Here is a 13,402-nt window from a genome sequence, read left to right on the forward strand (position 1 = left end):
AGAGAGCATCTAATATCAATGTTGAAATATTTAAGAATACAACATTAAAGCTTATTAAATTTCACATAAATTGACAATCAAATTTACTTCCAATAGATTCTATATTTAATCATTAAAAACATGCATTTGTTGTTTATAAGATTTTTGTCACAACAACATAAGATTGTTGCATAAATGACTACCTTGCTCTAATTTTCATTAATACATTTTAAAACAATGTAATGGAGGGAAAAATTAAATTAATTTGTAAGCAATAACTCAACTAAAAACCATCATTTTAAAGTAAATGGACAAAATAAAAAGAGAAGATGGTATTTGGATTGAACAACTTGCTCTTGCCCACAACGAGACAACTAATATATCCCATTGTTTAATAAAATGTTACTCATATCTTGAAACACATTAAAAATTCGTTTGCATAAAGTTTATTTTGAAATATTTTTAGGATTATATTAGCCTTATACATGTTTATTTTCATTTAGATAGCCTTAACATTGATGTGTATTTTTGTAATGCATATATTTTTTAAAATGAATGCCTACTATTTTTCATATATATAAGTACTCTTTTGATTTAAGTTATTGATACTTTTCAATTTATCATTTATATTTTTTATAAGAGACAATAACTGAATTCATGTAAAGGATCCCCTCTATTTAAATCACCACAACTACAAAAGGATTTTGTACATATTATTACATTTACTCCTTTTATATATTAATTTATAATTTTCATATATTAATTTTTAATGTACCTAAACTATGTAAAATTCATTTGATGTATTTTAACTTCTATAATTTATATTTATAAAAAATATTTTTTATTTATTACATAGATGGACAATATAATATAATTAATTATTTACTTTCCTCATAACTTAGACATACAATTATATCTCTACACTCAATTTAACCAAACACAAATAATAGATTACATATTTCTTAAAATTTAATTTAATTTTTAATAAAGACATTTTACTCATTTTATTAATATATCAATTTTATTTTATTTTATAATATTAATTAAATTACTTTTTTAAATCTTTCACTCATTTTTACTATTATTTTTATTTTCTTTTCAACTGTTAGTCCAAACATAACCTCAATATCAAGATTTTCTCTTTCAACCTATTTGTATAACTTTTTATCTATGAAATTTTTAGAATCATTAAATTTGAGTAAGTCCCAGGCCTATTAAATTAGTGGAATTTTGATTTCCATTGAAATAAAATATTTAAAATCAAACATTCCCACCCTAATAAAAAAAACATTAATTTTACCAAAACCTCTTATTTTTATTCAAATATCTCATATTTAAGTTTATTTATCTCCATCTCCACTAATTTATTTAGGAAAAGTACTATTTATAAATAAATAAAAAATGCACAAACATGAACCCTGACTCTAATTTATAATTATTTATTAATTTATTAATAATGATTAATATAATAATATTATTTTTTATTTATTCACATAAATAAGATCAACCTTATGAGATTGGGGCTTATTAATTTTATTTTTGACTTTTAGGTGTGGAAGAGGAAGAGAGTAGAGAGAGAGAGAGAGAGCAGTGAGAGTTTGTGAAGAAGAAGAGTGAGAACTGAGATGGAGACTCCTCCGCAGCAAGGTGTGGTGAAGAAGAAGGAGACAAGGGGTCGTAAACCTAAGCCAAAGGACGATAAGAAAGAGGAACATTCCAAGACAAAGGAAGGGAGAAAAACACAGCAATATCAGCAGCAACAGCAGCAGCAGCAACAACCTTCGGTGGACGAGAAATACACGCAATGGAAGTCCCTTGTTCCTGTTCTCTACGACTGGCTCGCCAACCACAACCTCGTTTGGCCCTCTCTCTCTTGCAGGTAACTCTCTCTAGGGTTTTCTTTTTTTCCTTTTTTAATCTTCAAAGATGTGATTTTTGTAATGCTGATTTTGGGTTTTCAGGTGGGGCCCTCAGCTTGAACAAGCCACTTACAAGAATCGCCAGCGACTCTATCTTTCTGAGCAGGCAAACTCTTTTTTTCTTCAAACAAAATTAACCTTTTTTAAGTTCTGGGTGTTAATTCTGTTGTGTAGTTACTGGGTGTTAGTGCAGTGTAATGCATGTGTTGGGTTATGTGGTTGGTTGCTGTACAGGGGAGGAAAAGTGTTTTTTTTTTTTTTGTGAAAAAATGATTTTTGTTTTTGTTTGTAGACTGATGGTAGTGTGCCGAATACTCTGGTGATTGCGAACTGCGAGGTTGTGAAGCCTAGGGTTGCTGCTGCAGAGCACATTTCTCAGGTGAATTATTGTTTTATGATTGTGAATGTCATGTTTCTTGTCCGAGGTTTTGATCCGATCCGCAATTGTGGTTTTGGCCACAAGGTGAAGGTTGCTGTGTCTTTATGGTTGCCATTGGGACCACATTTGTCTACAATTTGAAGGACAACTACTACATGGTCACCATTGTTGCTTTGCTCATGTTTTAATGATTATTAACTTTGGTGTTTGAAATTTGATTAAGCTGATAGGAATGCTTGTTTATCCCTTTTAGTTTAATGAAGAGGCACGTTCCCCGTTTGTGAAGAAGTTCAAGACCATCATACATCCTGGCGAGGTATACTTATTTACATTGATGGTCTTGTTAAAAATTGAATGCATTTGAAGCTTGTTTTGACAATGAAGAAGGGATAATAACTGTTCCTTAATCTGCCTTGGTTTCTTTTATTTGTTTATTTTTTAGTACCCATCATCAATGGTGTATATATTTTAGTTTGAATTCCATTTTTTGATGATCAGAGTATGACGTGATTATTTTATTTTGTAGGTGAACAGAATTAGGGAATTACCACAAAATTCCAAGATAGTGGCGACACATACAGATAGCCCTGATGTAAGAACTTTACAGTTTGCAGTTTGTTTTGATTTTTGTGGTCCCTTACACATTACTCTTTCAATATCAGGTCCTTGTTTGGGATGTTGAAAATCAACCAAACCGTCATGCTGTCCTTGGAGCTACAAACTCTCGGCCTGATTTGGTATGTCTGGGCTTTTAATATTGCTTAAATATCTCCAACTAAAAGATTTTAATCTATTTTGGAATGTGAGAAAAAATGAAGCAGATGAGTACTCCTATCCATTTATTTCATAAGAAACATGATCTTCCTTATTTAGGTGTAGCATCTTCTGATGTGAGTCACATTATGCTGCTGTCTCATTCGATTACAGTATTGAATAACTTTTTTTTAGTTATATTAGGGTATGGCTTCATTGGACTGAAAATAGGGGTAGCATTATTGGGGCTAGAACACCCTGGATAAAAAAATCTGTGATCTACAGTTATGATCTGACATGTATCTGATGCTGGTGTTCTTGAAAAGCCATGGGACATGCTACTTTTGTAGCTATATTGAACATAAGAGTGGGAGTAGCATTGTTGGGGCTAGAGCATGCCATAGGTGCGAAAACCTATTATGCAAAGACATGATCTGATATGCATTTGATGTGGATATTCATGAAAAAAAGTGAGATGGAACATTTTCACTATGCATACATAGACATGCACAAATAGTTTATAGAACACAATAATTATTTAATTGCAATTCATAAAATCCACATTAAAATTTATATAATTTTCTGCTTTATAAAAAAACTAAACAAACTAAATTCAACCCAGGATGTCATGGTCTGTGTGCCCTTGCTTGTGTGTCTCACTGGTGCTAACATTTATTTGTAATGGGCTGAGAGGAATCAATACGGTTTCCTCTTAATAAAACTGACTTGGATATTGAGGACATCCCCATGTATTGGTATTAGACATATGTATCCACTATCCCATACCTATATTTAATGTGAAAACCTAGGAGAATGCATCATGCATAGCATGGATTCAAATAAGACCAAATTTGTCCGTCCATTTTGAAATGTCACCACCATCATTAATTTCCCTTGAGTTATCTATTATAAGAAACTCCTAATCCGTCATTATTGTTGTTTCTATGTTTGGTATTTGGCATGATTGATGTATCTTCATATATTCACGTATAATTTCACTTGCAGATATTAACTGGACACCAAGATAATGCAGAATTTGCTCTTGCAATGTGCCCAACTGAGCCCTATGTTCTTTCAGGAGGTTAACTATTAAACAATTAGGTTTTTTATTACTGCTTAATTCTGTATGTGGTAATTCTATATCTGAAAGAAAGAACTTACACTTGCAGGAAAGGACAAAACGGTGGTATTGTGGAGTATTGAAGACCATATAACATCTGCTGCCACAGGTGGATCAATTATCAAGCCAAAGTCTGGAGATGCCAATGATAAAAATGCTGATAGCCCTGCTGTAGGGCCACGAGGTGTTTACTGTGGGCATGAGGATACTGTTGAAGATGTGACTTTCTGTCCATCTAGGTAAGTTCCCTACTTTATGCTGAGTAGCTCCTGCTGTGCTTCACAATAAATCGCTTCTCTCATCTTACTTTTCACATAGTGAAATTGTAGTCATTATTTGGTGGTTGAGAAAATGAAAGAGTTTTGTTCTCTTCCAAACAATATAAGAGAACAATGTTTTTCTTTTTATTTCCTTTCCTTCCATTTTTTCTTTTTGTACACTTTCTCTCTGCAGCCAAACAAAGCATTAAGGTGAAGTCTAGGGTGGGTGTCCTGCTCTCCCTCATCAACTCGTTATCATTCATTATTAATTAATGTATTGCTATACCTTTTTTTAAAAAAATTTGAGAGGGGGGAGGGGGGAAATTGTTCTAGATTTTCATTTTTAAATTCTTGTTTGAGCACTCTAGTGTATTTGTACTTACAGTAGCAGCATAAACTAAATACCATATTTGATTAATAACCTTATCCTCCTGACACCATTGTGATCATGCTGAAGTGCACAGGAGTTCTGTAGTGTTGGAGATGATTCTTGTCTCATATTATGGGATGCACGTGTTGGCTCTAGCCCTGTGGTTAAGGTATATGTTTAATACTCCAATCGTGTATTTAAATTTGTTTTCATTTATTATTATTTTATTTAAGTTCACATTATTTTATATTTTGTGAACAGACCATTTCTTTTTCGTAGATTTTAGTGTACTCCAAACTTATTGGATTTGGAGTATGCAATAATAACAGGTTTTATCATCTTTGAAAACATGCATCTCGATTTTAAAGTATTCATGTTCATAAAATAACACTTATACACCCCAGATCTTTGTATTTTCTTACACTATTTTAAAATATTCATATCCATAATAATACACTGTATCTTTTGTATTTTTAAATTGTTTTTCCTCTGCCATGAATTTGGTAACAGGTTGAAAAAGCTCATAATGCTGATCTTCACTGTGTTGATTGGAATCCACATGATGATAATCTGATTCTAACTGGGTACGTTCTGCTGTTTTACAGTTCTTATTGGCACTAGTTCATCACTAAATTTTGCTTTGACATGTACACTACCTTTTGATCATATCGTGTACAAGATGAAGATTCACATCCCTATTTGACTTGTTGTCATATCTACAGGTCAGCAGATAATTCTATTCGCATGTTTGATCGCCGCAATCTCACCACTAATGGAGTTGGATCACCCATCCATAAATTTGAGGGTCACAAAGCTGCTGTTCTTTGTGTTCAGGTAATTTTGGACATGCTTTTTGTATATGAATAATTCTTCCTTCGTCTTGGCATTATATTGTTATTGCACTGTAATATATGTGAATCACTGTTTAATTCAGTGGTCTCCAGACAAATCATCTGTATTCGGAAGTTCAGCTGAGGATGGTCTCTTGAACATTTGGGACTATGAGAAGGTGCAATCTCATTAGTTTCTAGCTATTTTCTTTCTCCAAAAATATTATTTGGTGTCAATTGCTCATGATGTCTCTTGCTCTTTTTTCCTGCAATGTAGGTTGGTAAAAAAATAGAGCGATCTGGAAAATCAATAAGTGCTCCTCCAGGGTTGTTTTTCCAACATGCAGGTCATAGGTATAAATCTTGTTTTTCTGGTATTGTCAACTATTTTTGTTCGTTATTCCAATCATATAGTTGTAATCAACCTTCATTATTTAAAGTTTTTAGCCAAGGCCAAAAGCAACGTCTTTCATATCTGAAGCTCTTGTTTTGTTCATTGTCTGATGGAGCTCCCCAAAGTTTCTTATGATGTTGAGTTTTTCTTTGATGCTTATGTCACCTGTTTCCCTATTATCAATGTTTTCGTCTGTCATGACATCTTTTGGTATAAACTTTGATGAAATGCTGGATATGTGATAGAAACCTCCATGATTAGTTACATAGTAAATTAATTTGAGTTAGTTGGGGGATGAGAGATAATTGGAGAAAAAGGCTTATTGGTTATAAATAAGAAAAAAGGTTGAGAGGGAGATTGAGGATGAATTTATCTAATGATTTCAGAGGGAGAGTCCAGATCTCTCAAAATCCTGCAAGTCATTTGTTCACTTTTTCTGTTAATCAGAGTTTTTTTTTCTTTAATTCTGATATAGTTTGTATCAATATCAAATATAAATTTGTATAAGGGACAAGCCTGCAATATCAATTCGTCAGGAATTCTGCAGTACTGATATCCTAAGATAAGACTAAATCAGTTAATCTTGCATAGCAGTTATTGTTATCCTCTGCCAGCTTTCTTCTGACTGTTTCTCTCGTGAATTGTTTATTCCATATGTTGGAAGTCCTGTCAATAATACTGAATTTGTTCTGTAGGATACAATTCTTTAATTATTTTTTCAAAATATTTTGTTTGTAATTTACGACCTCTGTTATTTATTATATGCAGGGATAAAGTAGTTGATTTTCATTGGAATGCATATGATCCATGGACAATTGTTAGCGTGTCTGATGACTGTGAAAGTACCGGTGGAGGGGGAACATTGCAGGTATGAGAAACGTTTTTCGACTTATGTAATATAGATTATAGAAAATGGCTATTTTTTTCATTTTTATATTGAAGATTTCTACTTTTTGGAAGCAACTTGTCTGTGACATGATCAAATTGGTTGGTTGAGGTTAGACCTAATGGGGCAAGCATAATTTATTACTATTCACGACACCAGATCCCTAAGAGCAACTCATCTCTCTCTTCTTCCAAGAACATCATACACTGTAACTTGCACACAACTTCTGGTATTTCTGCTCGTTAGTGGCATTTGTTTTTTTATTGGATGTGGGGATGTGCTCACAGTAGAGCAGATTCAGAGGGCTGGCATGGGTGAGACAGTGACAAGACTGTTTCATTCACCCTTCTTGGGCACAATGGGCTTGATGTGGAGTATGCACTTTGCAGATCAAGTTTTCTTTGCCATTTTTTACTTTTATTTATTTTTTAAAGTGAATGATTCTCATGTTCCAAGTCAAACCGGTTTACACCAGATCAGGTTGTGTGCATTACATTTCTGAATAGTTTACTTAGACTCATAAATGAACTGGTTCCTGGTTGAACTGGTGGTTCTGGCATTTCAAGTTTAGTAAGTAGTTATTAGTGTGTTTTAATGATTGCCTGTGTGATCCATTCAAACTCATTTGTGCAGATATGGCGCATGAGTGATTTGATCTACAGACCAGAAGAGGAGGTTTTGGCAGAGCTGGAGAAATTCAAATCTCATGTAGTGGCTTGCGCTTCAAAGTCTGAAAAATGATATAATTCGCTGGCAAAAAGAGTTCAGTTATTCTTGCTGTTGTATTTACTTAATCTACATTTGCGGTGCATGTTTCTCAGCATTTTAAAACCACCCACATGGGGTTGGAGTAGGGAAAACTTAGATTAACATAGAACTGACGAGGGTTTGTGGTCTAGTGTTCCTTAAATTTATTTTACTGTTTCTGTTCATGAACCTCATGTTCTTCTGCACACTGTTCCATTCCAGCCCCTGAACGGAATATACATTACCAATCCATGATCCTCTAAGGTTGGTTGGCAAATTGTGGATGCTTCTATATTTATGTTTGTTCCCATAATTAATTGCTGGATGATAGTATTATAGACTGTTAATAGATGGTGCCATTGTTTCAACAAATTATCAAAAACTTTTCCACTCAACTTTAAGCGAGTTAATTAAACTCAATTTATATTTTTGACACTAGTTTGTATAATAACATGAAATAATTTGAGTTTTTTTTTCGAAAAATTGACATTAAAACTCATTATTACTTTGTATGCAAGACTCCTCTAAACTAGAGAAAGTATAGTTCAAAGATCCTTTCACTTGTTATATTGTAATATATAAAATCTGAAGTATGAAGTTATGAACCTGACATGGTAGCATGATTCCTCTACTATTGTTAAGTCACCCATTTTAAATAATCTTTACTTTCATGTACAATTTGTGTGTGTGTATATATTGTCTCCATCCTATAATATATTTTAACTATCTCAAAAGGACAAGTTGAATGTTTTATAACTCTATTCTTGCTTATCAATCATTTGAATTTTTTTATTATAAATTGTCTTGATTTATTCTTGTATCAAGAGTTTGGCTAATTTGTTCTATATTAGGCGGGGTTATATTATTTTTAATTACAGCTTTAGAATTTTTTTCTGAGAAAATAATCTTTACAGTAAATTTTGAAATTTTCTGTGATATTCCTGATTTAAGGTAAAAGAATATTATCATCCAAATGAAGAAGAATAGTTTGCGAGTTATTTCATAAATTTAATCAAAATCAATATTTTAAATATGGTAGCTGGTTAAAGTATACAAGAGAATTCAAAACATCCTTTATATTATTGTCTTATGATTACACATTGGAGAAGATAAAGTACTGGTAAAAAATGCTTTTATAACTGCACATTTCACAAATTGAAAAGAAAAAGTGAAAGGTTTAAAGTTTACGTGTTTGAAGAAATTCTCAAGCTTTGATGAAACAAAAGAAAAACTCTTGAAGTTGTCATATTTGTAAACAATTTTAGTTAAATTAAAAAAAAATACTAAATTTGATTACAATATTTAATTACATTCAATTTTCATTGTGCAAAGATTAACTTTTTGTAGTAATGACTAGTTAATGTAGGGTAAATTATATGTTTATAAATTATAATGCTTTTTATTTAATGTGATAAGACAACAATGTTAAGTCACCTTATGTGAGTTTGATTTTAACTATAGTTATGATTTTTCTTCACATGAAAATTGTATTTTGAATGATGAATTATTTGTACTGTGAATTGTAAGATTTATTAACAAGATTTTGATATTAATAATTTTTTTACTTTTGTATGTGATGGGTTGATACCAAAAGATGGGTTGTTCTTCTTGGAGATTTGAAAAGGGTGGCGGAAGCAATGGATGTGATGGATCAAGGAGGGCTCATATAGAACTATGGGTTCCTTGTAGGTGCATGAAAGGTATGAAAAATGATTGGTTGAGTCATATCACTTGGAGAAAGGTGGAGGTGAAGATCAAAGTGTCTAACCTAGAGAGACTAGACAAGGGAGTAGAAACTTGCAATATTTGGAAGCATTTTACTCATAAAATTGATCTTACAAAACATGAGCCAAGCACCCCATTGTATAGGTTCAAGTGCCTTGGAGAACAAGAAGCAAGGGTAGGAAGGGGAACAACACAAAAGAGCGGTGCTAGGGTTTTGACTAATGTCAATGTCGCACCCTAGGAGCAAAGTTCTAGAAGTTAGGTTAACTTTTTACCCTAAAAGGCTTTACTCAAGCTACAATGATAAGCACACCCTTCCATTATGCCAAAGGAGCCTTATTTTACTGAAATTACAAATAAAGAAACTAACTCTCATGGCTTGGGCTTTACTTCTTGTGGTCCTCTTTGAATATATAAAGAAACATTTCTTTGCCATCAGTAGTAGAGTCCCAATCTTCTTGAATCCTCTTTGCCATGGACCTAGTTGTTGGGCTTGAACTAGGGTCCGAGCTTGAGTCTCTTCCATCATCCCCTCCCTCTTGAAGAGGATTTGTCCTCAAATCATATGTTTCTGCCGCTTCATCTTCACTACCTGCAAAAGGTGTTAGATCCATAACATTGAAGGTAGTATGTACTCCATATTCTTTAGGTAGGTCAATTTGATATGCATTATTATTGATTCTTTTGAGAACTTGGAAGGACCATCATCCCGGGGACTAAGTTTAGACTTCCTCTGATTAGGGAATCTATCTTTTCTAAGGTGAAGCCAAACCCAATCTCCCTCCTCAAAAATCACCTCTCGCTTTCCCTTATTGCTTTGTTTCCTGTATTTCTCTGTTTGTTGTTGTATTTTGTTCTTAATCCTCTCATGCATTTTCTTTACAAATTCAGCATTTGTTACTCCTTCCTTATGCACAAAATCTTGTGGATTAGGTAGAGGTAACAAACCCAAAGGAGTAAGAGGATTGAACCCATACACAACCTCAAATGGAGAAATGTTAGTAATTTTATGAACTACTCTATTATATGCAAACTCAATATGAGGAAGGTACTCATCCCAAGATTTGTGGTTTCCTTTCATGATTGACCTAAGCATAGTGGAAAGAGATCTATTTACAACTTCAGTTTGTCCATTCGTTTGAGATGACAAGAAGTTGAGAAATTCAACTTAGTTCCAAGCCTTTCCCAAAGAGTTCTCCAGAAACGGATTACAAATTTAGGATCTCTATTCGAAACTATGGTCTTGGGTAAACCATGTAGTCTTACCCCTTCTCTAAAGAAGAGCTTAGATATGTTGCTAGCATCATCCACTTTATGGCAGGGTATGAGATGAGCCATTTTGCTAAACCTATCCACTACCACAAAGATGGAATCAAAACCTCTATGTGTCCTAGGAAGTCCTAATATGAAATCCATGCTTATATCTTTCCAATGAGCACTTGCAAAAGGTAAAGGAGTGTAGAGTCCGTGAGGCATGGTCCTAGATTTAGCTTTTAAACATGAAATACATCTATGATAATGTCTTTGGACATCTTTCCTCATGTGTGGCCAAAAGAATTTTCTTTTTAAAAGCTCAAGAGTTTTATCAACTCCAAAATGGCCCATGAGTCCTCCTTCATGTGCTTCTTTTACAAGGAGTTTTCTATGTGTTCCTTGGGGTATGCAAAGTTTTTCTTCTTTAAATAAGTATCCCTCAGAAACATAAAAACCTCTTTGTGCTCTATGTTGACACTCAACAAAAGTGGGTGCAAAATCATGATCTTCTTTATAAAGTTCAGGTATGTTTTCAAATCCAAGAATTTGGGCTCCAAGTTTAGAAAAGGGGGCATGTCTCCTTGATAGAGCATCTGCCACAATATTTGTATTGCCCTTCTTGTATTTGATAACATATGGAAATTGCTCAAGAAATTTCATCCACTTTGCATGTCTTTTGTTCAACTTATGTTGACCCCTCAAATATTTCAAAGACTCATGATCACTATGTATGACAAATTCTTTTGAAACTAGATAATGTTCCCAGTCTGCAGGGCCCTCACAAGTGCATAGAGCTCTTTGTCATAGGTGAGATAGTTGAGGGCGACACCATGAAGTTTTTCACTAAAATATGCAATTGGGTGCCCACCTTGCAACAACACAACACCTATTCCTACTCCCGATGCATCACACTCTAGCTCAAAAGTTTTTGAAAAGTTTGGTAAAGCTAGAATGGGTGCATTAGTGAGTTGAGCTTTCAACCTTTGAAAGGCTTGCTCATGCTTCTCCGTCAACAAAATGGAATGTCTTTCTTCACTAACTCATTGAGTGGTGAAGCTAGACTTGAGAAGTTATGAACAAATCTCCTATAGAAACTTGCTAGACTATGAAAGCTCCTAACATCTCCTACATTTTGTGGGGTTGGCCACTCTTGGATGACTTTGATTTTCTCGGGGTCAACATGTACCCCATTTTTGTTTACTATAAAACCTAAAAACACTACACTATCTACACAAAAAATGCACTTATCTATATTAGCAAACAAACTATTTTTCCTAAGCACTAAAAGAACCTCCCTAAGGTGACTTAGGTGGGACTCTAGGCTTTGACTATATACTAATATATCATCAAAATAAACTACTACATATTTACCTATGCATTAGTGAGTCCAAAAGGCATCACTGAGAATTTATGACATTGTAGGATGAACATGACTTTGACAAAACTTGTATGGATTCAAAAATAAAAAAGACTCAACCACAAACACTTTGGACCGATTAAAACATCAATAAGACTCAAATAAAATTAAAAACAAAACAACCAACACAAAATACTCAATGGAACCTAAAAACAGTTTGGAAGCTCAAGAATAATTTGAACCAAAATAAAACCGTACAACAATTTAAAAACAGCAACACAATTAAATGACTTAAAAAATAGCAAGACAATCAAGGCAAGATGAACAACACGAATTTGAATAAAAATAAAAAATAAAATGAAGAGAACACTTATCTCTTGAAGAACCTTGCCTCTAAATACCAAATGATGGGTTGATACCAAAAAGATGGGTTGTTCTTCTTGGAGATTTGAAAAGGGTGGCGGAAGCAATGGATGTGATTGATCAAAGAGGGCTCATATAGAGCTATGAGTTCTTTGTAGGTGCATGAAAGGTATGGAGAGTGATTGGTTGGGCCATATCACTTGGAGAAAGGTGGAGGTGAAGATCAAAGTGTCTAACCTAGAGAGACTAGACAAGGGAGTAGAAACTTGCAATATTTGGCAGCATTTTAATCATAAAATTGATCTTACAAAACATGAGCCAAGCACCCCATTATATAGGTTCAAGTGCCTTGGAGAACAAGGAGCAAGGGTAAGAAGGGGAATACACAAAAGAGCAATTGTTAGGGTTTTGACTAAAGTCAATGTAGCACCCTAGGAACAAAGTTCTAGAAGCTAGGTTACTTCCTGTGGTCCTCTTTGAACATATAAAGAAACATTTCTCTGCCATCAGTAGCAGAGTTCCAATCTTCTTGAATCCTCTTTGTCATGGACCTAGTTGTTGGGCTTGAACTAGGGCTCGAGCTTGTGCCTCTTCCATCAGTATGCGTATTGAGGTCCTATAGTTTTTGAAATGGGTAAATAACATTGAAGTAAAAACCATAGAAAATTATTTGTCAATTTTTGCTAGTTGTAAACTAATTAAATAGTATGTTGAATTTTATTTTGATTATTAACCATGCATGCAAGAATAATAAAATAATTGAAAGTGACTAAATAATATATATTCATATGATTAAAAAAACTTAATTTTAATTACCGATGAGTACAATTAAGGTACCTTCATTTAAATATTTATTTTAACATCTAATATCACCTTCACTACAATAAAATTATTAAATAGAAACTAATTTTAGAGACAAAAATTAGTTACTATTTGAATAAATCAGAGATCATTTTATAAAATAAAATAATTATTGGTATTTAATCCTTATGCTACCAAGGTTTTAGCTACTTACTACTTTATATTCTAAATTAGTCTCTATTAGTCTTTTAGAGCTAATTTAGAA

At 33.3% G+C, this 13,402-nt stretch overlaps 1 protein-coding gene across 1 annotated transcript; it reads left to right on the forward strand.

Annotated features, from left to right (window-relative positions):
* The first annotated feature begins 1,490 nt into the window (after positions 1-1,490).
* LOC137822638 (WD-40 repeat-containing protein MSI4) lies at positions 1,491-7,914 on the forward strand. Its single transcript, XM_068627578.1, has 15 exons — positions 1,491-1,858; positions 1,941-2,004; positions 2,191-2,277; positions 2,531-2,593; positions 2,804-2,869; positions 2,940-3,014; positions 4,036-4,111; positions 4,200-4,389; positions 4,868-4,949; positions 5,291-5,364; positions 5,503-5,614; positions 5,715-5,789; positions 5,888-5,964; positions 6,773-6,872; positions 7,524-7,914. Exons 1-15 carry the CDS (start codon positions 1,605-1,607, stop codon positions 7,629-7,631), a joined length of 1,503 nt encoding a protein of 500 aa, XP_068483679.1. The 5' UTR covers positions 1,491-1,604; the 3' UTR covers positions 7,632-7,914.
* The last annotated feature ends 5,488 nt before the right edge of the window (positions 7,915-13,402 follow it).

This window comes from Phaseolus vulgaris, chromosome 9 (assembly GCF_051622355.1).
Source record: "Phaseolus vulgaris cultivar YP4 chromosome 9, ASM5162235v1, whole genome shotgun sequence".
In the NCBI taxonomy this organism is placed as follows: Eukaryota; Viridiplantae; Streptophyta; class Magnoliopsida; order Fabales; family Fabaceae; genus Phaseolus; species Phaseolus vulgaris.